Below are 24,895 nucleotides of genomic sequence, written 5' to 3' on the forward strand. Positions count from 1 at the left end.
GTGGATCAAAGATTATTTTCTGGGGGGGGGGGGGGGGAGCACCAGGATCTGATAGGCAAATGGTCATCTCATATTTGGGAATCAAAATTACATACAACAATTACTCCACGAAGTGTACTCTTAATTTTAATATAAAAGTTATTATATATAAGTAAATATTTATCATTTTTATACTGAAGTATAATTTTTTTTAAATATTTGTATTAAAAATCTCCGTCATTTTTTAAGCTTCTGGGGGGGACACGTGCCCCCATAAATCCGCCTATCCTCGTGATTAATATTCATGCCATATTCCCGGATTGAAGGTAAAATGCTTTAGTATGGGCTGTAGTCACCTTGAAATATTCGGTCAACACGAAATGTGATCGGCACGTTATTACATGCCATAGGTGGCGGTGTGTGGGGGGAGGGGAAGTATCCAGCTCGGCGGGGTCTCCCTGCCTCCTGGTCGCTAATGACTCCAGCTGCCGGCGCGTTTGAACCCATCCCCCGCCCACCCCGCTCTCCGCTAATTATTGCTCCTTCGGTCCGGCCAACTCACCCGTCGCTTTCCCATGCCTTCGCCCACCCTCTCCCCTGTTGTTTTCTCAAACCCACAGAGTGGCAGCTTTTTCCGCGAGGAAATCCCCTTGCAGGGCTGGCAGCCCGGACCCTCCGCCTAATCTCTTCCCGCCCGTCCCCATCTCCCCTCTTGAGCTTCTATTCCTCGACAATTCGTAATCATCCACGGTACCATGGGATGAAAAAACTCCTTCCTTTCTTACTCTGTTTCCCTTAACCGGTGCTTTTTTTGTTCCGGATTTGTCATGTTTTAGAAAAAAGGCGCACTGAGGAATTATATTTGTATTATCCTCAAAAAGTTTTTTGCTCCATATTTTGGGATTTGGGATTCCGACGGAAATACTATTTTTTGTCCCACATGACATGACCGTGATCGGAAATATTTTGGGGGCATTGCAGAAGCGGAGAATTTTTAAATGCATGAAGTCATATAGTTCAATAGTTGCAGCACTTTTTTATATTTAATAGGATGTACCCTCGGTAATATTATGTCCTGACCATCCTAATTTGGGTAGCAGCGGAAAAAATGGAGCATTCTATTCATTTAACTGCTTCATATTTTTATAATGGTTTTGATTGGTAAGATCCCATCTGATTGTGTAATCGTTTCGTGTATCAGATATACCCATGCAAAAATATCTTATTTTCAGGAAACTTTTCTATGTAATACATCAATCTATATAATATATTTTCATTTCAGCGTTTGTGCGCTCTGTCGGAGTTGAAGAACGAGTGTGTTAAACGTCATGTATTTGATCAGATATAGCTGTTTCCTTGAAGTATTCTGTTGATTTTCGCCTATTTCGGTGTTTCGTGGCATTATAGACAAAAAATATCTTATAGCCTGCAGATTATGTTGCGATTTTAAACGAGAAATTTGGTCAGCGATTCTAACGCTACTCGATTCTCCATTTCGATTCGAAGCTCGATTTTCCATCCCAAAACGCTATCTAAAACTCAAGCTTTTGAACTTACCTTTAGAAGCTTTAACCGGCCGGAATCTTAAATTTATTTTTGATTCACACGGCTGAGGTCTAAATTATCCAAATTCCAAATTATTCAAATAGTTAGGGAGACCGAAGAGATACATTGTCATCATCGCTCAGGAAAATGCTCATCATCGCTTTTCCCTTTTGTATACTTGTCGCCTTTAATACTTTGAATTTAAGAAATGTTTCGTTTTTTTATTCTTTTCAAATTTTTATTGAACTGTGATAAAATTGTCTATAATAAGATGATATTTGACCGTCTCTTGGTCAAAACGATAGTTTGATGCATCAGAGAAGTATTAGGAAAATGATAGGGGAACTATAGTTACTTTGTCTGGCCTGGAAGAATTTTTGTAATGGGAAAGTAGCGTTTTTCGAACAACGCAGTGAAGTTCTGCATGGTTATATTCAGAATATCCTTAGAATAGTCATCTCGGGCGCCACGGTACAACAGTTACTTTCAAGCCATATTTGTAAATAGAGGAGAATTATGCGATAAATTTTATAAATTTAACATCTTACACTCATTCCAAGTTGAATTATAACGGGAACCTTTCTATAGTATTACTAAAAAATGGTTATGCATTTTAATTCATAAATTTATAAAATGCCTAAAAAAAGCGAATGAATTTCAAAATTGTATCCTTCTCAAGATTAATAATAGTCTTTAATTATAATTATTGGTCAATATGGGTATTTATTTTACCTACCAAGTCTCTTGTTATCGTTTCGCTCTTGTATTTTTGCATCATCAGTGCTTGAAATTTTTCTTGTATCAGTACCTTTAATAATCGGAAGTTTTTATTGAATCAACAGTTATCAATGATTAGAGGATCATATTCGGCAGAGGAGTTGAAATTTTTCATCTTTTAATAAGTTCTCAACCCCTGAAGTAAAAATACAATTGTGAAAAGTTGGGAATAGAATTGGTTTGTCAAAAATAAATGTCGACTTTTAACGTCAGCTGCCTAAGAATTTCTTACCCGCGCGGAAACCCGAGAAAAGTTTCATTCTATTCGCCGGGAAAGTGCTAAATCATACGTAGATATCGACCTATCTCCGAATAATTCCCGGCATGTCTAAAGATTGTTTATTCGCTGCGTTTCCCTAAACTGTCGCCGTTGTTGTTTTTCCCTTTCGGCTTCTCTGTTTTCCTCACGAGTCGTTCGTGTCTGACTGTCTTGTGATTCTTCCTTCGTCCTCCTCCCCGTCATGGACACACATCCCCCCGTCCGCCTCTCTCTCTCTCTCCCGCCTTCGCTATCAATCTACGTCATTGCATGCGCACTGCACCATGTCGCCACCCTCCCATCCGCAGAGCCACCAACCAACACTACCCACCCACCTCCCATCCTCCCCCCACTGGTCCCCAAAAGAGTGTTGGTGCACATCCTACTACTCTGCCCAACCCCTCCGTACCATTTCCCCGTCTCTTATCCTTGGGACGTCACAACCCTCCCTCTCTTTCTCTCTCTGTCCTGTGTAAGGACTCAAGCCCCTGCCTTTCAGAGACATTTTTCTGCCCGCCAGCTTTCGTGGCTCTTCCTCTTGATTTATTCCCCGGGAAATCCTCCGATCCGCCTTCAGATTTCGCTTGGGAGCGATTCAATTGAAGCTCACGAAATATTTAGCCCAACGCATCGGTACGGAAAGTATCCCAGCGGCTCTTCGGGGCTAATGATGGGAATTGCTGATCAGGGTAAATGATTACATCTCCGTCGTCCCTAGGTCATTTTTCAATGTACGGTGCTTTCGTTAATTTCTCCGTTCTTGAGACTAAGACGAAATAAACTAGAGGCTATTTAACTTCAGCGTGGCTTGCACGCATTATATGCTGATGCAGTAGTTTCTTTTCTTGAACCTAGTTTAGATACTTTCTCTACTCTCACCATTCCATTGAACTCACTTCCGTTTACTTCGGAAGTATGCATCGTATTGGAAAAGGTTTGAGCACTCAATATATGTTGTATTCCCTGATTTATTTAGGGTTTAATTTAGTTGTATCATCTATTAATGTGTTTTTACCATTTATATATTTATTTTTATATGTTTATATATTTATTTTTATATGTTTATATATTTTATTTATTTCTTTCGTATTCATTCATGTGGTTTCATGCTTGAAGTAAATCAACTAATTACTTAAAGAGTAAGTTTTGTCACTTTTTAAATTCGCGTATGTAATTTCCTTCGTTGGTTGGAACATAGCTATAACTTTATTCGCTTACAGGTAGTATTTTAGACTAAATGGGTGCTTTTGAGGTCGCACTCTACTGGGGTGGGTTGATGGCCACCTATTCTGTGGGTGTCGTCCGTTATAACCATGGGAATATGAGGGTACTCTTCTATTAAAAAAAAATAGGTTATAATGGATTTATGGAAAGATTGTACACTCATCATTAAAACAGAACTGGTAAGATGAATTCACTTTCAAAAGTTTTAGGACAAAGTTTGTGGCGCCACTTCTGCTCCTCGAGGAGATTTAGTTTCCCTTATTACTTTTGCTGTCATTGGTTACGCACCACAAATAATTCTTTTTGCGCGTGAAAATATAGAATCTCGAGATATATTGCAAGTGTGTATAATTCTGTGTGTATATGTATAATTTTGTTTCGATATTCGTTGTATTAAATAATTATTTCGTGTGTATTTGCTGCGTTCTTGCCTCGATTTTCACTGTTGGTTTCTATTATACGCATCATAAGACTTGCATGGCAAAAAGGTGCGGTGGCATAGTGACGTAAACGTGCTGCTGTGACAGTAAAGGATTATAGATCGAGTCCCCACCGCAGAAAAATTATTTCATATATATTTTTTCAGCTTGTTCACTCTTTTTGTATTTCTTGAAGGTTTCAAATAAGATGAAATTCGCTGCAACAGCTTTACATACTTTTGTTACAGTAATGATTCACGTAAAACTTGGGATTACGGCAAGGGTTGTCTTATCCTTTTTTATGGCTTCATTTTAAGGGCGAGGGATTTGGTAAACTGGTAGAGCTGGTGGTAAAGGGCGGATAAAAACAAGGCGTTGGCGTTAGCCAACTTTTCATTGACTGGCGCAAAATTCGTTTTATTATTAGAAATTATTCTCTTTAAATTAATTTTGGTTTTCATTATTTACTAGAATTCATTTACGACGCACTGTCAAGGTTTCTTCTGTTGTGCTGTAAGATTATACATTTTCGAGTAATTTCTCACGTTGAGTGCCTATTTCTTTGCGCGCAAACGAAATATTTGCGGTGCGTAGCCAATGACAACCAAAGTAGTAAGGGAAACTCAATTTCCTCGAGGAGCAGAAGTGGCGTCGCAAACTTTGTCCCAAAACTTTTGAAAGTGACTGTACAGTAGCTGGTCCGTTTGAGAATTAAAGACTTAGTAAGTTGATTGGAAACTTAGCATTTAATTTATCATTCTTCGTGAGACTTAGGGGGAAGCTGGAAACAGGGCTTATATGGGTATAAAAATGTCAAAGAAATACAAAATGGGTATTTGAATTCAGGGAAATTAGAGTTTGGATGGAGAAAAACTTCAAAGGCGCAGGATAGAGGTGAAAATGTTACTTGAATAATTAAGCGGCGAATAGGGTATTTTATTTAGTTTTAATTCAGAAAAAGAGACAAAAGAAGACAAAAGTGAGGTAATTGACGCAAAATTTGATTTACCTTAGGCTAGAAGGGCTAATTTATCAACTGTGAAGGCTATGGAAATAAGTGCAAACGACGACCAGATTGCAGCAATAATGACAAGTTAAAAATAACTTCGTTTTTGTGATGATTTGCGTGATATTCCGCAATCTCAAATTGCAAATCAAAGGGAAGACTGCTTAGATTTCTACATTTTGTTTTGTTTTTCGATATCAACTTGAATAAGTAAGTACTCCTGTGCTAAATATATATCATTTCCCTATTTACCCTACTGCGTTTTTCGAATAAAAATGTCTAAATATTAGTGCTTTGCCATTGCCGTAAAGGCAGGGAAATATAAAAAAGGACTGGAATCGGGGAATAGTGAGGGTAATCGAATATGTATAGCTGTAGTAACCCTGGGTAAGATAATTGGGCTCATAACATTCCCTTACGCATGTCTCGTGAAAATGAGTATCAATATTACGTCCTTCGAGGTGTGTGGAATAGACGAGCGTTCGCTTGATTCGATCTCGGAAATATGTCGATCACTGGGCGTTGAGAGGGAATGCATTACGAAGACATTCGGCCGCAGTCTCCCTCGTATCTCTCATCCTTCCCTTCCACCCTGCCCGTTCGTCTTTTCCTGCGGAAGGGGGACCCCCGGCCGCTTTATAATCCACTCCCTCGGCAGTTCATTCCTAGGAACTCAGGGTGGGCGCCACCTCTCCTTCTCTGGGCGGTTCGCTCTCTTCTTACCCCCAATCCCCCCTTGAAAATCCCTACCGACACCCCTTTCTTCCTCGGTTGTGTATTCTGAGAATTCACTAAGGGAAGGGTGCAAATAATATCCTCCAGGGTCTTATTGTCGCAGCATGCATACCTCCCCAAATCCGTCGTGTAATCCGTTTTGTGGTTCCTTGCGACCTCGTAATGTGGCCCTTGATGCGACGAGGAGGTCATGTTTTACCTGCTTGTAGTCAGCATTGTTTTTGTTTTTCCTAGTGGTAGGTAATAAATTTTCAAGCTAATAATTAAAGGAAACTGGCTAATTTCAAGTTAAATGGATGCGCTTATGAGAAACTCTCTGAAATATGGGTCAAGCACTAGAGTGATTGCCTTCGAACTTTTCCCCATCTGAGATCCTACCCGAAACCTTCACCCATTCTTTGGTTATGTAATAAATTGTGTATTTTGAGAAGTCACTATCAACTATACTTCTTCAAATTCAAGAATATCATTTCAATATTGAAACTCGATAATTCTTGCTCTCTAATTTAAATACTTCGTCTTTTTTACTCGGTAATTACGCAGGGAACCTTGCAGGCTATGCGCGTATGTACTTCTAGGTTAGTTAGATTTTCTTTTTACAGACTTTTTTTTAGTTTAAGAAAAGACTTTAGCTATCATAAAAGAGTCTTTTTCTTTTAAATATTTCCAATCGCTCGGAATTTAGAAAGGTTTCTGATTCATTTCTCTTCATAGAGGTCATTTTTCCAGGAAGCGTTGGGGCAATTCCTTAAGCTTTGAGCTGCCATTGCTCCCCTCGGAGTATACCACTATTCTAGCTAGCTAAAGAGTAATTAGATTTTCGGTGTTTAATGGATAACTTCAATTTCTTTTGAGGCAGTTAATCTATCCTGTGCACGACGCATTGTTATCTTCGCTGTGAATGATTTTTTCGGTACATAACTTAATATGCATGGTTAATCATCAGAAAAATATTTTCAAATGCAATTTATTATTTTTTTAAATTTGAAACTCCTCCAATTTTTATTGTTGAGTGAACGTTTTCGTGTGTTTCAAGGAATTCGCGGAATGTCGATTTTAATTTGATAATTTTTACATCTTCCTGAGTTCCTCAGTTTTCCATGAATATTCGCGTAATCTTTAAGATATCCTCTTGTTGAGTTCTTTGTGATGGATTTTTCTGTTGGTAGAATATTTTACAAGTCCTCAAAACATTGGGAAACTGTTTTGAATTTTTTTCTCTTTGCTTTTCGCTTCGTGTCTCATTATTTGATAGAAAAACTGGTGATTTATTAACAATCTCCCTGTTGATTTGATATAGATGTGATATTTTTAGCGGAAATTTTAATCATGTTCATTAAGAAGTCAAAATTTGAATTTTATTTTGTATTAATCCAATTTAAATGTATTTTTCGTCAAAAATTTGTGTTTTCTGGTGGCATTTATAGCTTGAAAGTAAGATGTAGTGAACCGAAATAAAAAAGAATGCCTCTGCTTTAAAATGTATTGATTAGCGGATTTAGTTTTGTTGGTTTATCTTTGTTCCGCATCTCAATATTTCATTGAAATTTAAATTACATATTGGGTCTACTTGAGCATAATGCAATATTTGGCTTAAACAATGTAACGATCCAGTGAAAACATTGAAGAACTTGTTTACATTTTTATTTTTCTTACATTCATTCTGCTTTTCTATATTTGATTCTATATTCACGTAATATTTTGTCAATTTTTATGATGTGGTGATGTGTTATTTTAGACCCTGAAATTTCTCTTACAAAATCTCTCTTCTCTTGTAAAAATAATAGTAACTGCTATTCCGTTTTCTTAATTTCCTGCTCCATTTTCCATTTCTAATTTGCGTTCAGCTGGTTGTCGTAACTTGAAAGTAAACGCATCACCGAGGAATGTGTCATTTGAATAGTGAGACATGGTGTGTAAATGTTGAGAATTGGGAAGAAAAAGCTAGCAATAATCAGGAATGGGCACAATTGGATAGAAATGAGTATTACGGTTTACACTTGTTTTTTAAATAGCGTGCCCTTCGGATGTGTCTGAATGACGATCTTCGGGGTACTTCGTCGGCTTGCGTGCCTCTTCTGAAGATGTCTTCGGTCCTCCCATCAGGGGAGTCTCCGTCACCCCTTCTCTCTTTAATCCCCCCCCCCCCCCGTTCATCCGTTGGTCTCCGTCACTCACTCACGAGACACACCCCAGCTCCGTCGTCGCCCCCCTCCGCGCCTCCTCTTCTTGGCGTCCCAGCGGCTGACTCGGAAGGAAGGCGTCCGTGGGAGGCGGAGGAAGGGGGCGTAGACGCCAGGAAATGAAAGCATTTGGGCGCCCATGCGGGGTAGGCGTCGCGGCGCCACCATCCCTCCCCACCCCCTATCAACTCTTCTCACTTCTCGCCCTCGGCTGGGTCTTATCCTTTGCCTGGACCAGCACCCTCTCCTCCCCAACACGCTTCTCCTCCTCTCAGCGAGGCCTTAGGGCGCTTTCCCCCCTTTGCTTCGGAGGCAGCAGAAGCCTTCCTTCTTTCCGCTCCGGTGAGTTTGGCGCCTCGTTACCAGTCGACCACTTCCGTCCCGCGGTTCTTTACTCCGCCTTCTCCACCCCCCATCCGCAGCCGCCACCCACCCCGCGAGGGGGCTAACCGCCGCCCACGGGTTCCTTGGACTACAGATCGCGGGGACTGACGGGCATCGTCCCTCCTTACATCCGATCCCACCGTCCTCCGAAATGTCGGCGATCCCCGTGGGTGTGTGGGTCAACGTTTTTGGCGTTGGATCTAAATGATATCACCATCACTGGTCAGCAATCCTAAGATGAGTTTGACGCAGTTCTCTATTTAAATCTATTAATCTTTTCACACCTAGGAATGTCTTCACTTTCTCATCTTTCATTGACTGATCCAAATATAAGGTTTCTTGGATATTTCAATTTTAATTTTACAGTGAAACCTGGATAGTTAGAACTTCTTTAATTCGAAATATATTTTTTAATTCGAATATTTCTCTTGGCCCCTAGCATTTTGTATTCAAACAATGCTGAAAAAATCGTGGATAATTCGAATTTTATTTCGGATAATTCGAATTTTTGGTGTATTAAATTATGGCTAAAATTGTAATCTGCGACTCAAAATAATTGTGAATCCATCGGATAATATGCTTCACTAAAGCTATTTTTATAAGGTTTGTGTTAGACAAAATGCGTGCCAGCGTAGTCTGTTGGCTTTTGAATATAACCTCATGATCTAAAATTTCGGCGTGACGGCTGTCATTCTCATCAAGGCATGTTAAGGCTATAAGATTATTGCAGATTAAGTTGTTCTTCATTATACGGAATTCATAAGGCTTCTTTTTCCTCTTACACTTCTTAGAACTTCCTCATTGTTCACAGTAGCGATCAAATTGGCATTAAGTATTCTTCGATAGCATCACATTTCGAGTGCCTCCTCACATAATTTCTCTGCTGCTGTCATTTTCCATGCATCTCCGTAATAGAGAAACATACTACAGATGCCAGTTCTTCCATTGGTATAAAAAAACAAATACTATAAATATTACCTAATATTATAAATATTGACCATGGATTATAAATTATATTATAAATGGGACCATACTATTACAAAGTCATATCATGAGGGCCGTTTTAATTCAAGCTCCGATGGCTCATGAACAGAAGACCAAGAACCGCCCTTGTATTTCAATGTGTAATTTTCCTCGTTACAGGGCCTTCGTTCTTGATCGTTTTGAAAAGGTGCCCGTATGCGCGTGGCGATTATGCGGCCGCGACTTGTATGATTCGTTATTTTTATTCGTGGGACACCGCTAGCTTCATTAATGCTTATATTTCTGCTTAAATCTTCATTTCTTTTTTTAGTCTGCATCATTGTTGAAATTCTCTGCGGAGACGTACCGTAACTGTAGGTGAAAAGTATATTCTGAAAATCCGGTGTTGTTGGACTCCGTTTTTCAGGGAAGAGCTAGTTTTCAAGGGTTTCCCAGTTCCAGCAGTTTGTAGCAATGTTTTTTGTTTAAGTGACACCATCGCATGGACTATTTTTCGGTTGGTTCCTACCCTGCGAACTATCTAGTATGGGTGAGCCTACTGGCAGTAATGACAATTACTCCCGCCCGTGCAGCTCTATGGGTCCTTTGAGCGCGCTAGCCTTTCCACCTCGACGAAGTTGTAGCCCAAGGGGGAGGAATTTTGGGCCCAAGATAGGCTTTTAATGATCAGTAGCTCTGCCAGCGTTAGCATGATATCATAGATAATGCAACTTTTTGCTAAGATGTACTAGATGTGCTAACTTATGGTTTATGTAGCAGTAAATACCTTTTTCAAAGCAAAGAAAATGAAGAATATAAGTTTACATGAAATAGAGGTGAATACTTACAACTGAATTCGGCAACAATTTTGTGAACGTGGTGTAAAAGTGAAGTTCCACTAAACACAAGTCATGCATGCATTATCCTAATTGGGAATTTTAGGGATTTGTGTGTTATTTCATGATTGTATATGTACGTGGCGATATGACATTAAGCACGAACATTGTTACCTTTCTTTCCTCAGGCGACGGAGGCGAAGCGACCGCGCGGTAAGACTGCCAACGGCGCGGCGTCCCTGCACGCGTCCGCGTCCCCCTCGGCGCTCGCGGGCGAGGTGCGGCGAAGCACGCGGCACCGCCGCATCCGAGGCGAGGAAGAGCTAGTTGTCTCGTCCGACTCCACGCTGCGCGACCTCAAAGTTAAGGTGAGAGTTAAATGCAAGCGTACCCGATGGAGCTGTTTGGTCTATTTTTCCCATATTCATGATCTGCATTTTTTTAGATATCGATGGCTAAGCAACACGTATATCAAAAACAGCAATTTTTCAGGAGAGCAAAAAAATTATCAATTTCTTTTACTTTTTCACTGAAATTAAAAACCAAAAGTTCATTAAACTGAAAAAGAAGCATTCATTTTCAAACAAAGAGTTGTTTTTGCCCAAATTAGATGTTATTACACTTTATTTAAGATACCTGTCTCAAACCGGCCGAATTTGAGATACGTGTTGTTAGTACTTAGCCATCGATATATTGAGTCCCACACTGATTTTTTTGCGGCTTTGCATTGCTTTTAATGATGAAGCCGCGGAAGAAATATCTGCATTGTATTTATACCGTTTTGAAAGAAAAAGGGCATTTGACTTAATGCCTCTTAAGGAATCCAATTTTGCTACATTCAATGGTACAAGATATTCATCCTTTACTAAGGGAATCTGCATCTACTTACTATCTTTTTAAATTGATAGATTCTGATGAAAGCCATATTGCGTGCACCGTTGCGATCAATCATTCGGCTCCTTCACGATGTATAAGCTTTGTATTGGTGCTCGCGGCTATAGTGGAAAATAGTCTTCGTCGCAAATATGATTGGCCTACGGTAGCCTTCTGTTTTACCAGTAAGAACCCCCAACACCCGTTACTTTCTAGATTACATGCATACTATTTGTTTTATATGTACAATATAATGAGGTCAACTTTTTTCAATAAAAGTACCGTTTGCGATGAGTATCCTGGTTGAAAGTGTTCCAAACGGAATTGATATGCCAATCAGTTCTGTAAAATGATAGTCATCTCACGTATCCTACGGTAAATGGGACTTAGAATATATGATGGTAATATTGAAACGAAGTCATTAATGTAGCATGTCAATGGCGTAGTTATGAATATGCGTTTTAAACTTCAGCTATGCACCTAGGTTTTTCTGTGAGGTGGCAAAATTATGTTCCCTGAAACTCGCTATTTTTATGTTGCACAGCATAGAAGCCCATCAATACCAGCCTTTGAGCTGGTATATGTATATGCTTTCATTCAATATTGAATTTAAAGTCAATATTCCGTTAGTGAATGGAATGTTAGTGGGCTATCTATTGTCTTTTATAGCTATTTCGCTTTATGAGAGGGAAAGATACCCTGCATTCTCTACGGTGAGACTAGGGGAGGAAGGAGAGACAGCGGGAGATATGAAAGATGAGAGCTTTAGCCCAACTAATACGTGCATCATTTTACTTTATTTTTCTCACCTCTGCGATACGTGTTTTATGGAGGTTCATTTTCTTTTGTTTACAGAATGGTTCTATCATTAGGGACTCCCTTTTGTGATTCGCCCCTCTTGATGATTATGTAGTACCTAGCGTAATTCTTTATTACAGTCATTTTTCAGTAAATGCTCTTTGAGTTTTTGTAAATCGATTCGAAATAAATAATCATTAAGTATCACTATATTTAAATTAATAGTTAGACCTAATAGTTGGCTAATATATTATGCTAATTTAGAAATTTAGAACTCGTGATAGTAAGCTTACATTTTAAAATACCCAATTGAATACAAAATAACTTTATAATCGATGTGCTCACAAAATATTTCCTTTAATGGATTTTGTTCGGTACATTTTGATGCTTCCTGAGTCTGGAGACGATTCTTTACCTTGAATGTGTAACGGTTTGTCTGGATTCGTGTTATTTTTCCAGTCATCATCAGATATTACAGGCTGAATAAGTAAATCATATACATAGGAAAAATCTCGTTTGCATTTGATAAAAACAGTTACACGGAAAAATCTTGACACTTGAAAAAGAGATGACCCAACTACATATTAGCAGTTTTATATGATACAAATGTTTATAGAGTTAATTACGATGCCTATCTGCCTGCTGCCTATAGCTGCCTATCACTTCATTGCAAAACCTTGGAGATTACGCACATATCGCGGAATATCAATCCATTGCTTCGTCGTCGCTTTGTCGTATGAGTTAGTTAGAACGAACGCAGCAATGTTAAGGCGACTCCTTGTTGCGATGCGGTTAATCTTCAAGTAGAGGCTCCCTCAGACATCATCACAATATATGAACTGTCGGAAACAAAAGAAAGATGTGCAATGGGAAATCAACAGATTTATTTCTTGTCTCAAGATGTATTTACATCGAATTGAATTAAAGTGTAATCTTGAAATATTATCTGCTGTCGATCAATGGAAAAATAGCTAATCTCAAAATGAAAATGTATTAATTCCAGTTATTTTTAAGTGAATATATATATTCATGACACCCTGCAAACTGCCTCTGTAGTCGAGTACGCCACGTCTCTAGGATTGAGGAGCGTGGTAATCTAGTAGGTAGCGTATGGCAGCTGATCTAAGGATCCAGCGTTCAACTGACGAGTCCTTCGGACAATCCCGAAGTGGAATTCTCGAAGTGCTAGTTGGCCTATCTAAGGAACTATGCCCTCCACTTTGAATGTGTAAAATTCACACGCTCGTGCCAAGTTTGGGGTGAGCTCTACCGTCAAATATCTAAGCCAGCCATTCGGATTCACATATGTAAGTACTCAATGAGTTCAAATATTCAATTGATTCAGACCCATTGATGATGAATGATTTCCTAAATCGTGGAATTGCGAGGTGGCCAAGGGAAAGGACCTAACCCCCCACAATCCTGAATTCATGAAATCAAACGTCTGTGGCTTATTCTAGAGTTAGCTCTACCTTTGCCTAACCGAATTAATCTTCCTTTTTAAACACCTTGTTGGTGAACTTTATTTATATTTTATTTGTATTTAAGTCACGAATTGTCCAGAGTACTGGCTTAGTTCCTACTGGCATCAGATATCAATTAGGATTAAAATTTCGTAACACAATTTTTCTCCACCTTGTACAGTATTCAATTGTTTCTGGCCCAATTATAATGGAAAGATATCAGTAAATACAGAGGTGCCGTGTTAGCTATCTGGCCCGTCGAGGACGGAATCAGTATACTGGTGTCCTTTTCGGCCCTCAATCACTATTTCAGCGTTGTGGCTGTGCTGGCTGGGTCGCTGAACCGCGGCGACTGCCTGTGAATGGCCGGGGATGGACGACGCCACTCTGCGCCCTCATCTTCTCACCGTCCGGGGTCCTCTCCGAATGGGTTAGGGCGGGGTGGGAAGACATTCCTTAGCTCCATCCGCTCGTGAAGGGTAGGTGTGGACGCTAAAGGGAGCGGTGGGTGCGAAACTAAATTGAAATAATATCGTGGGTTACCAGTTCCACACTCAGTAATGCATCACAAGATTCTGGCTCCCAAAGGAAATGCCGAATGATCTACGCCCACCAGCTGTACTTAATATCGAATTAGTGGATAAAGTTGAAATTTTTCATAATGATAATGTGAAAATGCTACACAGGGCTTATCTCGAGAAATTCAATTCCTCATTGCATAGAATTTTAAATTTGCTTTTACATAGAACTTTAAAATGCTTTTACAAGTTTTGTATTGCAGAATTTTATGATAATTGATGATTGCGTTAAATATTTAACATTATTTTACTGGGGTAATTGTTTTTATTGTAAGAAATTATAAATGAGCTATCTAGTTTGCAAAATATAAATTTTTTGTAAACGACGAAAATCGTTTGACAACCATTAAATCATTAACTTCATCATCTCATCCCACTGCACACCCTTCCGCTGCTCATTATAATAATCCGGCCTAGCCTTTGAAGTTTTCTAATTGCTCTCCTCAGCTAGCTTTTCATCTTTATGCGTTTTCACAGCCGAATCTCAACTGCTGCTTTAGTTTCAATATGCCAATTTTCTTCAATATCATATGTAGGTATTTCCCAATTCTTTCAATGCGTTAACTTGGAAAAGATTTGCGTTTGGAGACACTGGCCCCTACAATAATATGTAAGTTAGTGAATAAATTGACGTAGGCGTTCACGGAATGTGTTTCAAGGGTGTTAATCTCACCCGAGTCGTGATCCGTTAATTTCTTCCTTCACCCGGTCACCTGGGAGTTTCAATTTTTTCATCCTAGGCAACAGTGGCGAGTGATAGCCAATCTCTCCTTCATTGTGCCGCGAGGAATTCGCCATCCATTGGGATCACCGTGTTCCCTTGCCTACCACCCCACTCCCCCTCCTCATCCGCCACGCCCTCTCCCACCCCAACCCTTTATCCACCCTCCCTCCCCCATCTTTTGTCTTCGGCCTTGCTTTCCTTAGAAGAGATTGGATCGGCTGCGGTCGAACAGCCATTAAAGCTGCTACGGTTTTCCACTCGTCATTTCCGGCACCCTCTCGGTGAAACTTTTCGATCTATTTGTTATTCTCCTCTCTCTGGCTCTCTCGCTGTCTCACGGTCCTAGAACGAGACATCCCGCGTGCCGACTACCTTGGGAATCGGTTAACACGAATAGTTGGGAGCTAACCCGGGAGCTTTTAGAATAAAAAAATGTTTGTAACGTCTTTTAAAGAAACAAGCACAAAACAATCGCGGCTTAACTCTAATGGAAAGCTTTTGAAAAAAAAAATATTTCAATTACATTTTTGTATTTTTCGCCAATTTTACGATAGTTTATACTTTATTTGTATAGCAATCTTCAGACGTATGAAAAGGCATGCCTCTTTATCTTCCTGTTAACTTTAAGGAGCCTGATATTATTTCAACTCTCTAATCTTGTGCATTAATTGAGCGTAATATTGATTACATTAGAGATATTTCAAGAAATTCTAAAGACGTTCTTAGAAATACGCTTTTTCGTCAAATCAATATTTTGTCGAGTTAGGACCGATCAAATATGGAGCTTATGAAAGCACAATAGGCGTCCCTCTGGTTATTTCCTGATCGCCATTAATGATTGTTTGACATTCCTCGGTTTTTCTTAATCTTCCATGCAGTAGATTGATTGAGTAGGGATAGAAGAAATAAAAACTTGGCTATTTCCACATGGTAATTTATTGTGATCGGCCATGTTTTCGATACTGCATAGCCGTGGGTTTCCCAATCCATTCCCTTTTTTTGCTATACATACTGGACAATTTACAAGTAATTATTCACTTTGACAATATTACGTTGTATCGAAACCATGGTCAGTCACAATAAATTACCATGTGGAAATAGCCAAGTTTTTATTTCTTCTATTCCTACGATAAAGGATTTCCACAAAGTAACGCCCGCTACTATTAATTGATGATTGAGTAATTGAGAATGTATTTCTTTCAGTGCGACGCGGAGGACATCATATTAGAGCCCCACTATATTTCCAGGCCCGACAGAGATATTTTGCGGAATGGATAGATATAGGAATTCGTTTTTCCCTGGAACATAAGGGACTAATAAATGCTAGTCGTAATTTTGTTTGAGAATTTGCTTTTTATATGTAAACGGCTGTTGTACTAACACACCCTTTCTCATGCCTTTAGGCGGCTTATGTAGATGTTGATGTAGACTATATGTAACCTGTACCTATTACTCCAGTAGCTAATTTATTTTTCATCCGGAAATTCGTTTGGGAATTCGGTTTTCCCCGAGCCTTAAAGGACTTTAATAAATGCTATTCGTAATATTGTTTTATCATTTGTTTTATATGTGAAAGGCTGGTGTCCTAACACCCCCTGCAACACACCTTTTTAGGCGACTTGCGGGATAGTATGTAGATGTATATTATTTTCATTAATTTTAGCCCATTCCAATCCCGTCTCGGTCGCCCAATCGTCCTTCCCCCTACCGCGTCGAAGTTTTACGCCGTATAAATTTATTTCCGGAATTCACGCAGAATGCCCGTAGGCGGACTGTGTGTATACATCACGGCTTTCATTTGATATGACCAATAGATTTCGAGGCGGGCGAAAATTGTTATCCCGCGATCGTAGCGCTTGGAAAGGAATCTTCGGAAGCCGTTGTCAGGACCCATATTCGCCGAAGGAGGCGGATACATATCTTTATACTCGGTGATTATCCGCTCGTTTCGAAGGCATCCGGACGGCTAGCACATGGCGGGACCGAAATGATAGTGCTTAAGTGGACCAGTGGCCGCGTAGCATGAAATTGGAAAGCGTCGCTGATAGGCTAGATGTGATCGGCAGATTCGCCAGGGAGCAGTGGTGAGGTTTGAAATCGGCCTTTAATGTATTTTCTTACTGTAATCATTCGGTTCAGTCGTAACGATAGTGGACTGTGCCACCGTGTTCCTGCTCTCTGTCAGAAACGTAGTTATTACGGTTTATGGAACAGCGTTTCGGAATAAACGTTTACGTGCCATTAAATGTTCATCTTTTCCTTAATCAGAGCGATGATTTTTGGAAAATTTGTGCTAGGATTCGGTAATATTGTTTATGTTGCAACGATATAGGTTTCAATTTAGGAAGAATATGCGCCAATATTGTCATCACTTGATGTCATATTCCACGTAATAGCTCTCACTTTTTATTTTATATCTTGTTTTGCATTTTGCAATTTGTTACCGATGTCACCCAGGTGGCAGGATTTGGGCTGAGAACTTCGCTGATCATTTTCCTGACCCAACTTTTGACCCATCACGATTTATGCAAATTCAGATGCATTGACAGAAAGTATGCAGTGCATATGTATTTGTTATCCTCTTGAATTGAAGCGTTCGCTGAAATTCCATATGGTAGTCAAATAACCTCGGATTTTGGCGTATGAGTCTACGGAGTGGCAATGCCTTACATCTCCGATATCTTACTTGAACATAATCTAAGGAAATGCATCAGTATAGGTCTTATTTTTCTAAAAAAAAAATGGATGCAGGATACAGCCTTTTGTGAATACTGCCCCATGAAACGGGGCAGTAATTGTATACTCAGACGTGTTTTGACGTTGGGTGTTGAAAATTTGATTGATCGGTCATTTGTGGAATATTGTTTGGGCATTCAGAGATGGGGTTGAATGAAAGTTTTTTTTATATTAAACTGGCGTTATCTTACGGGTCGAAGTAGAAATTGTCGTTCATATTCAAAAGCTTCTCCGCTTTACATCGTAGTGAGCTTTTCCATCTCCGATACTTTCCGTCAGCTTACTCTGCTTCTCTCTACAGGGATGAAAAATCTTTTTCTTCATGAGAATGGGATCACAGTTATCCGTTGGAACATATCGATAAGAGAACCACTTATCAAAATGAAAACCTGAGAATAAAGAAGACGTAGAGTACCAACCGGAAAAACCCGCAATATTTTATTCGCATTCGTGCTTAATAATTTCTATCCAGTCCTTATACTCTGAATTTATTTTAAACCACATGCCGTTTCCACGCCACGCGTATTCATTTGTTGTAGTCGTACAGGTTAACTGTTTGTCTCTCATGCCAGTTATGGCATGCTTCTCTTCGAATCGCGCTGAGGCAAAAATAAATACTGTGGGAAAATACTTTGGAAGGTTTTTAAATGCAAAATTGCCCGTCATTCACTCTCTTTTATCAGCCCCTTGTACCTTTTACCAAGAAATGCAAGCAAGTGTAATTTTTATGATTATCAGATTTTAATTTCGATATAGAGAGTAGGTAAAAAACAATATTATTATGTACACTGATATCTTCTAGTTCATCTGCGAGTTTCTCCACGCAGCATTCTTAAGTTTTAGAGCATTATTCAAATACGTTTTAATAAAATATTTGGATATTTCTTAATATTCATCCGGTTTTATAAGTTGTAATTTTCTCGGGACAATGTTATTGAGACGTGGACAATGTTATTATGCGTGTTGAGTGTGCGTCAGATTGATCTTAATTCGAGTCTCATGTCCAGAAAGTAAAGTATTTCGTCGCCCTCGGGTCCTACGTCGGCTTTGATTGTCATCTTGTCTCTCGGGCGAAGGTGGGGTCGCCGTGAGGTGGCGAAAGGGTGAGAGGGGGTACTCACTCTCTCTCCGGCCGCTCAAAACTTCTTGCTCTCCTCCTGGCCATCAATAGCCGTGTCCCCGCCCCCCTCCGGTTTCCATTACGATCCCTTCTTCCCTTCGCGTAACCCCTTATTATTCCAAAGTTTACGCACGCGTGGAGCGCGGTCGGCTCATAATAGTGATGTTGGGCGGAAGGTGTGGTGGGGGAGTGTGTTTGGTGTTGCGGGCTGTGGCCGTGGCGAGGGGGGAGGGACGTGACGTATCCACTGCTGGGATGGAGTTTCGCGTCGTGTTAGCGGGTGGCTCACCGATACACCCCGGGGGCAAGGAGTGTCGGGCGGCGAGCCGCAGTTGATACTTGTTTTTATGCCCCTTTTGTCTCCGCTCTTCAAGGAGTATCCATGTACCAGTGCGACTCACGTGGCATTCTAGCTTTAAAAAAGTTGTGTTTATAACAGTTATGACTGGCAAAGTTAACATTAACATTGAATCGTTTTTCACGTGCAAATATATGGCGTATCTCGGGTTACCTTAATTAGTGTTGCTTGTCGACATTTTTTTGAGCAAAGAGATAGTAAGGGTTTTGTGACTGAACCAAATTAATTGTATGCATCAAGCATGTAATTCGCCACGGAAAAATATTTGGCATAGTTGGGATTAAATTATGTCCGAACAATTCTGCAAAGAAAAAATAATTTCCTTGACCGGGATACGTACGCATATCTATCGAATTCACTCCAGTTATAATCCCTTTTATGCGACCAAGGCATTCAACCTCTGCGGTATTTTGTTGGTTTTTTGGAAGAGGCATATGTTTTTCTTTGGCATTTTCGAGCATCGCTTGTACTTTTGTATGGCTCAGTCTCGTTCAGTGTAATTATCTATTTGATACATTGTGATAACCATGTAATATCAGGTGTAGCTGGAAAGGTAGGTGACTTAAGCCAGGGATTTGGTTGGTGCCATGGAAAGTGTTGGCTTCCCATTCCGTGGACGGTGGTCAAATGAGTTAGTGGAAGCCGACTCCTGCCTAACTATAGGAAGACTTCCGTCAAATTGGAGGCTAAACCGCGGTCATCTTGGTGCGTTTCGTTAAGAGAAAGGTACCCTCTGACGCCAGGATTCTCTGCGCCGATTCTTTCCATCTCCTATCTCGGCGCAAATGACCTCAGTTGTCGGTCTCCTCCGAACACCATACCATACCCCATCAGGAGGCATGATCCTCTCCGCACGTTCCTCTGCCTTCCACCTCCACGCCGGGCCGTATCATTTGCTCCTCTTTTTCCCTCTGGGATTTTTACTGCCCCTTGGTGAAGTGATCCAGCCGACAGAGAAGGCCTCTCTCCAGTGTTAAAACTCCCTCGCCGCTCGGGCAGACGTCTTCATCTCCGTCGCTGCACCCTCCTCCACCCGTCGCGCAAACAGCCCACGGAGAGGGGGATAATTCGTACTCGTGGATCGCGGGGATGCAGCGCAAAGGGGAGTTTACCGGGCAACAATGGACAAGATGGGGAAGCCCCGGGTCTGGTTAGCGAAATGATTGACGCCGCCTCGCCGTCCCGGGGCAAACGAGGCCGTTATTCCCTTAGCCGCCCGTCCGTACCACCCTCTTTCTTCCCTGCGAAATCGCCCCATAAAACCCTTTTCTTCATTCCTCCCCCGGAGCGAAGGGATGTGCTCCCCTCCTTTCCCACCGACTCTTTTGCCTCGTCTCTCTCCTTCCCTTCTTTCCATAAAGGATTGCCCCGCTGTGGAAGTAGAAGAGTTAATCGGCCCGCGAAGATGCACGCAGTGCCCTATTTCCTCGGCCCTTCACGTCTCCGGCCCCGCCCTCGTCCGCGTCGCTGGCGAGTCGATCGTATACTTGCGTGGAATTGTTGAGGGAGAGAGCGGCGGTTGGTCGCTCGTCCAGCCCTCCGTGCTCTCTTCTCACCCTCTGCACTACAAAGCAGTGCCTCCTTGGTTGTGGAAATAATAACCGTGGTCGTATGCCTTTTCGTCCATCCATCTGCCCCCTGTTCGTATAGCCTATGCTATTCGATTTGACCATTAGAGTTTATTGTTTGTAATTCATTAATTTATATTCATACAGCATTTCTCTTGTTTAATATAGTTTTCCTCGATGAAGAAAATTTCAAATTGAAAAAAATATGGGAAGGACAAGGTCACGAATTGGAAGAAAGCATAGATTCTCTCCCCATGCTGCGTTCGTGCCCTGGAAAGAAGTCCCTCGTCGGTTGTAGAAGTAATAACCGTGGCCGTATGCTTTTTCATCTGCTCTGTTCTGCATCCTAATTTATATTATCAGCGGCTCATTGTACTGTAAATCTGTTATGTAGTTGAAATTCTCGTTGTTCAATTACCTTGTCATTTTTTCCATTCTTTTCCATTTTATCTATGTTTGTAGAAACTTAGTTCATGTAGACCATAAATTCTTTTATTAGTACTTAAATTTTATGTGAAATTAGTGGAAAAGTACTCCTGAAAGAAAAAAGGGCATTTCCAGATAAATTGAACAAGTTGAAATAAGTGTTTTCGTGGTCAAAAGTCCAGTGATTCCGTCCACCGTTGTTATTTAAATGGTCAACTCTCTGTTATTTTATACTCGGGTTAATGACTCTTTGGTCTCCACGATTGAAACCTCGTTTAATCCTCCGTGTCGTCGGATTTGGCATTGAAGTTTGACCTTTATGTTTTATAAATCATTTGCGTCTTACTAAAAAATGTGAATATTTGTAAGATATTGAAAAACGTCAGTGGTGTGCGTCCGTTCCCTCTGTATGTTTTTGGATAGTTAAATTCTTTTCCTTCGGTTATTAATACATTATTCCACACCCGCTGCCCTTCGCAAAGAAGCAGCAAAAAGAGCGAGACACGTGAGAAGTTCCGCGAATTAATTCTCCGAATCAGAAAGGTAATCGACTGAAGGAAATTCGAGCTAGTTATTATGTGTATAAAAAATCACGAAAGCACATACCCCTCGGCAGTCCCGTTTTGTTTTCGATATAATTGCCGCCTGTAGGTATAGAAGTGGTCGTTGAATTGCATATGAGATTTTCCTCCGGGGCCACGTCCAGATTTTTTTCCCTCGCCAAAAACCGCGGGGGCTGTTCGGTCTCCCAAAATTTTAGTGTCGATATCGCGATAACTTCTCCCCCGTCTCCGACACTTGCCATTGCTGCTATGCGTGGATCGGGATCGCTGCTGCCGCCGCGAAGATAAAGCCGGTAGTCGAACGGCGGGTGCACGAGGGGATACCGATCAGCCCTCGGAACGCGGGAGGAGGTGGAATTCAACCCTTTTTCCTCTCCCACCCCTTACCCCGCCACTCCTCTTCGCCCCCGCCCACATAATCTTCCCTCGGACCATCTCTCCTTTTATTTCCCTCACACAGACTTCCCTCCTTTACCTGTCGTCGTTCCTCCCGAGTTTTACGGGTATTCAATTTTTAAATTGGAGGGTAGGTATGCCTCTCTCTCCCTTTTTTATTCCTTGCTCGGCAGCTGCCGTTTCTGTGTTAACAAGCCGCATTAATGAAGATTTAGACGTGCGAGCAAAAAAATTGAGTGGTTATGATCATCATCGTACTCCATGCCGTGTGTTTCTGTTATTCTTGAATGTGAGTTTGATTGTATAGCCTTCGCGCTTGTCGTTTTTATGAAAGTATTTGTGACCAATGTGTAGCACATTTCGTGTACGTCTGATGGGAGCCTTATTTTGTTTTCATTGTTGGTTCTAATGACTATTCAATTTGGCGTTTTCTCTTTCCTTGTGGAAATGTTTATATATCTCTAGACTAGAATAATGAGCATCAGTTGTATTGACTTTTAATGTTTCCCATTCTTAGAAAAGTTTAGAGTATCGAGGTAATGGAATGATACGGTAGACAAAAAATCTAAGTTCATGAAAAACCAGTCGCAAAGTTTTTCCAATCATGAGTGATTCATGGTGTTGGAAGGTATCAATTGGTTATTGTTGGAGAAGGGTTAAAAAACGAATGTCGGTGTTCAACATCAGTGCGAATGGTAAATGAAGCTGATTTTTGAGATTTGAATAGTGTATCTTGTTGCTTAGTCTTGCTATTAATTATTTGAATGAAATGTGTATAGTCTTCATACGCAACCAAATGGACCTAGTGTATACCTTTGTGTAAAAATCAAGTTGTGATGATGAACTAAATCTTTTGTTTAAGGAACGGTGAAGAGTGGGTAGGATTAAGTTTTTTTTATTAATTTGAGGAAACCCATAGTGTCAGTGCTTACGTCCAAGTTCAATTAAACGAAAGAAGAAGAGACGAAATTTAATTGGGTATGGGAGTGAAGCAACCGTTCTCAGCTAAATGGAGATGTATTCTTCAGCGTGTGCTCTTGCCTTGGCTTTCCCAGGCATCCTTAACGTCATCATCTCCTCGGAGTACTTTATGCGGTGGGGCATCTTCGCCGTCTTGTTCGTACGGTCCCTCGGCCGCATTAACTTGCTCGTGTGTTCGGGACATGCGATGCAGTGTTTACGATGGCCGTTCGGCGAAGACGCCCTCCTCCCTCTGCGTCTGCTTAGGCGGCGGTCTCCAGTTCGGCTGGAAGTCCACGCCTCCGTGTTAAACTGTGTTGAGGCGACGATGAGAAGGGCGGCTCGGAGAACAATGGAGCCATGCTTACCATGGGATTAAGTCATTTGAGGATTCTTTCGTTGACGAGGAAACCGGTGCAAAAACCTTAAAAAGGTCGACTGGCATCTTCTTCTTCCTCCTTCACTTTGCATACTTAAATATGGTGGTCGTTTCGTTCTCATCGTCCCGTTCATCTGCGCTGCTCGTAGCCATCAGTCTTCAAGTGCAAAATACGTCTTTGTTTCCTAGCGAGAAGTATATACTTTAGATGGTGATCTTATGCATCCACGTCTCTAAGTTTTCCCTTTTGTAATGTTTTTTTTTCGATGCAGTTGTCTTTTATTTAATCTCTAATATAATACGGAAACAACGCCTTTATTTCCATAAATCTTTTGAAAGTTAGTGTTCAGATCCTTATACATATAAAGACAGGAGGCCGTTTGTTTCCTGATTACTGATTACCTAAACGAGTTACTTTGAAATATATTTATTGAGTTTCTTGGGAATCGTGTTACTGGAAACTTTTAGTAATTGCCAGCGTATCTAGTCACAATCGAAGTAAATTTCGACGGTAAAGTATACATTTCATGATATGGCTGTTTATAAAGGAGAAAGAATTCAGAGTATGAAAAATTTAAATGACGGTAGAGCTGACAAGTGTGTGGAAAGCTGCATCGTACCAATCTCACAATCAATATTTTTTAGTTGTGGTGATGGTGAAAAATCAGATATACCGGAGTAAATATTTTCAGCACATTCGTGCTCTGATGAAGGTAGCGAGGTTAGCCTCCGAAACTCAGGTAGGATTGGTTGACGTGGTGGTATAGCCGGAAAGAAATCATAAAATCATACGCCGGGAAATCACACATCGCTAAAGTAATTTACGCGTTATATCGACCCGAAATTGCTTTGTGTAAGTGAAGGTAGATTTTAATCCAGACTTACCCAGGGTACAAGTCCAGTGAATTTTACACAATTAGGGAAGGGAGAGGGGGTCAGTCAGTAGGGTCAGTTCATTTCTGCTGGGGTATGTACACTGACACGAATTTCTGCCCGGTGGCTTTGGCCGAATTCGATTCAATTCAAGCTTCAATTGATTCAGGCGTTATATGGTGGAAGTTCGACATTTTGCAACCATCTTTCATTTCAGTACTTCAACTATTAGCCGACCGCTTTACTCACTACCGTCGACGTTAAAGATATGTACCTACCCTCGGATTAGGATGCGAATGGCTAAATTGCGGCAAGTGACTCAAAAAATTTGTTTACGTTGCAATTTCTCATGCTCAATTCCGTGTTTTAGGGGATATTTTTAAACGTTATTTTAAAAAAGAATCGTAATAGTATAATAGTTGCAAAGAAAATATATCCGTTTTTGAACGTGGTCGACGAAGCAGCGACTTAAGTATGCCATATATTGCAACCAAAGTGGAAAACTTTAGCTTCACATATAGAGGTGGTAACTTCCAGGATGTGTACCAAGCTTAAGTACGAGGGTCGTTCAATAAGTAATGCCCCTAATTTTTCTCAGAACATATTTATTGTAAAGAGTCAGAATTTGGTGACAATATGCATCAACATGTCTTATCCATGCCCTATTTTTCTACGTAGTTGCCATTACGTACTATGGCCTAGCGACAACATTTTGGGGGAGTATATATTCCCTGGTGGTAAAAGCTCTTGTCGTGTAGGCGTTGCCATGC

At 40.7% G+C, this 24,895-nt stretch overlaps 1 protein-coding gene across 2 annotated transcripts in view; it reads left to right on the plus strand.

Moving 5' to 3' along the window:
• LOC124157861 (ubiquitin carboxyl-terminal hydrolase 48-like) overlaps positions 1-24,895 on the plus strand; it is a 415,786-nt gene that overhangs the window by 224,730 nt on the left and 166,161 nt on the right. For both annotated transcript variants that reach the window (XM_046532912.1, XM_046532911.1), the window contains exon 16: positions 10,499-10,678. In XM_046532912.1, the coding sequence (XP_046388868.1) occupies positions 10,499-10,678 (180 nt within the window). The remainder of the gene's footprint in view (positions 1-10,498; positions 10,679-24,895) is intronic.

The sequence above is a fragment of the Ischnura elegans genome, chromosome 4, assembly GCF_921293095.1.
Source record: "Ischnura elegans chromosome 4, ioIscEleg1.1, whole genome shotgun sequence".
NCBI lineage: Eukaryota > Metazoa > Arthropoda > Insecta > Odonata > Coenagrionidae > Ischnura > Ischnura elegans.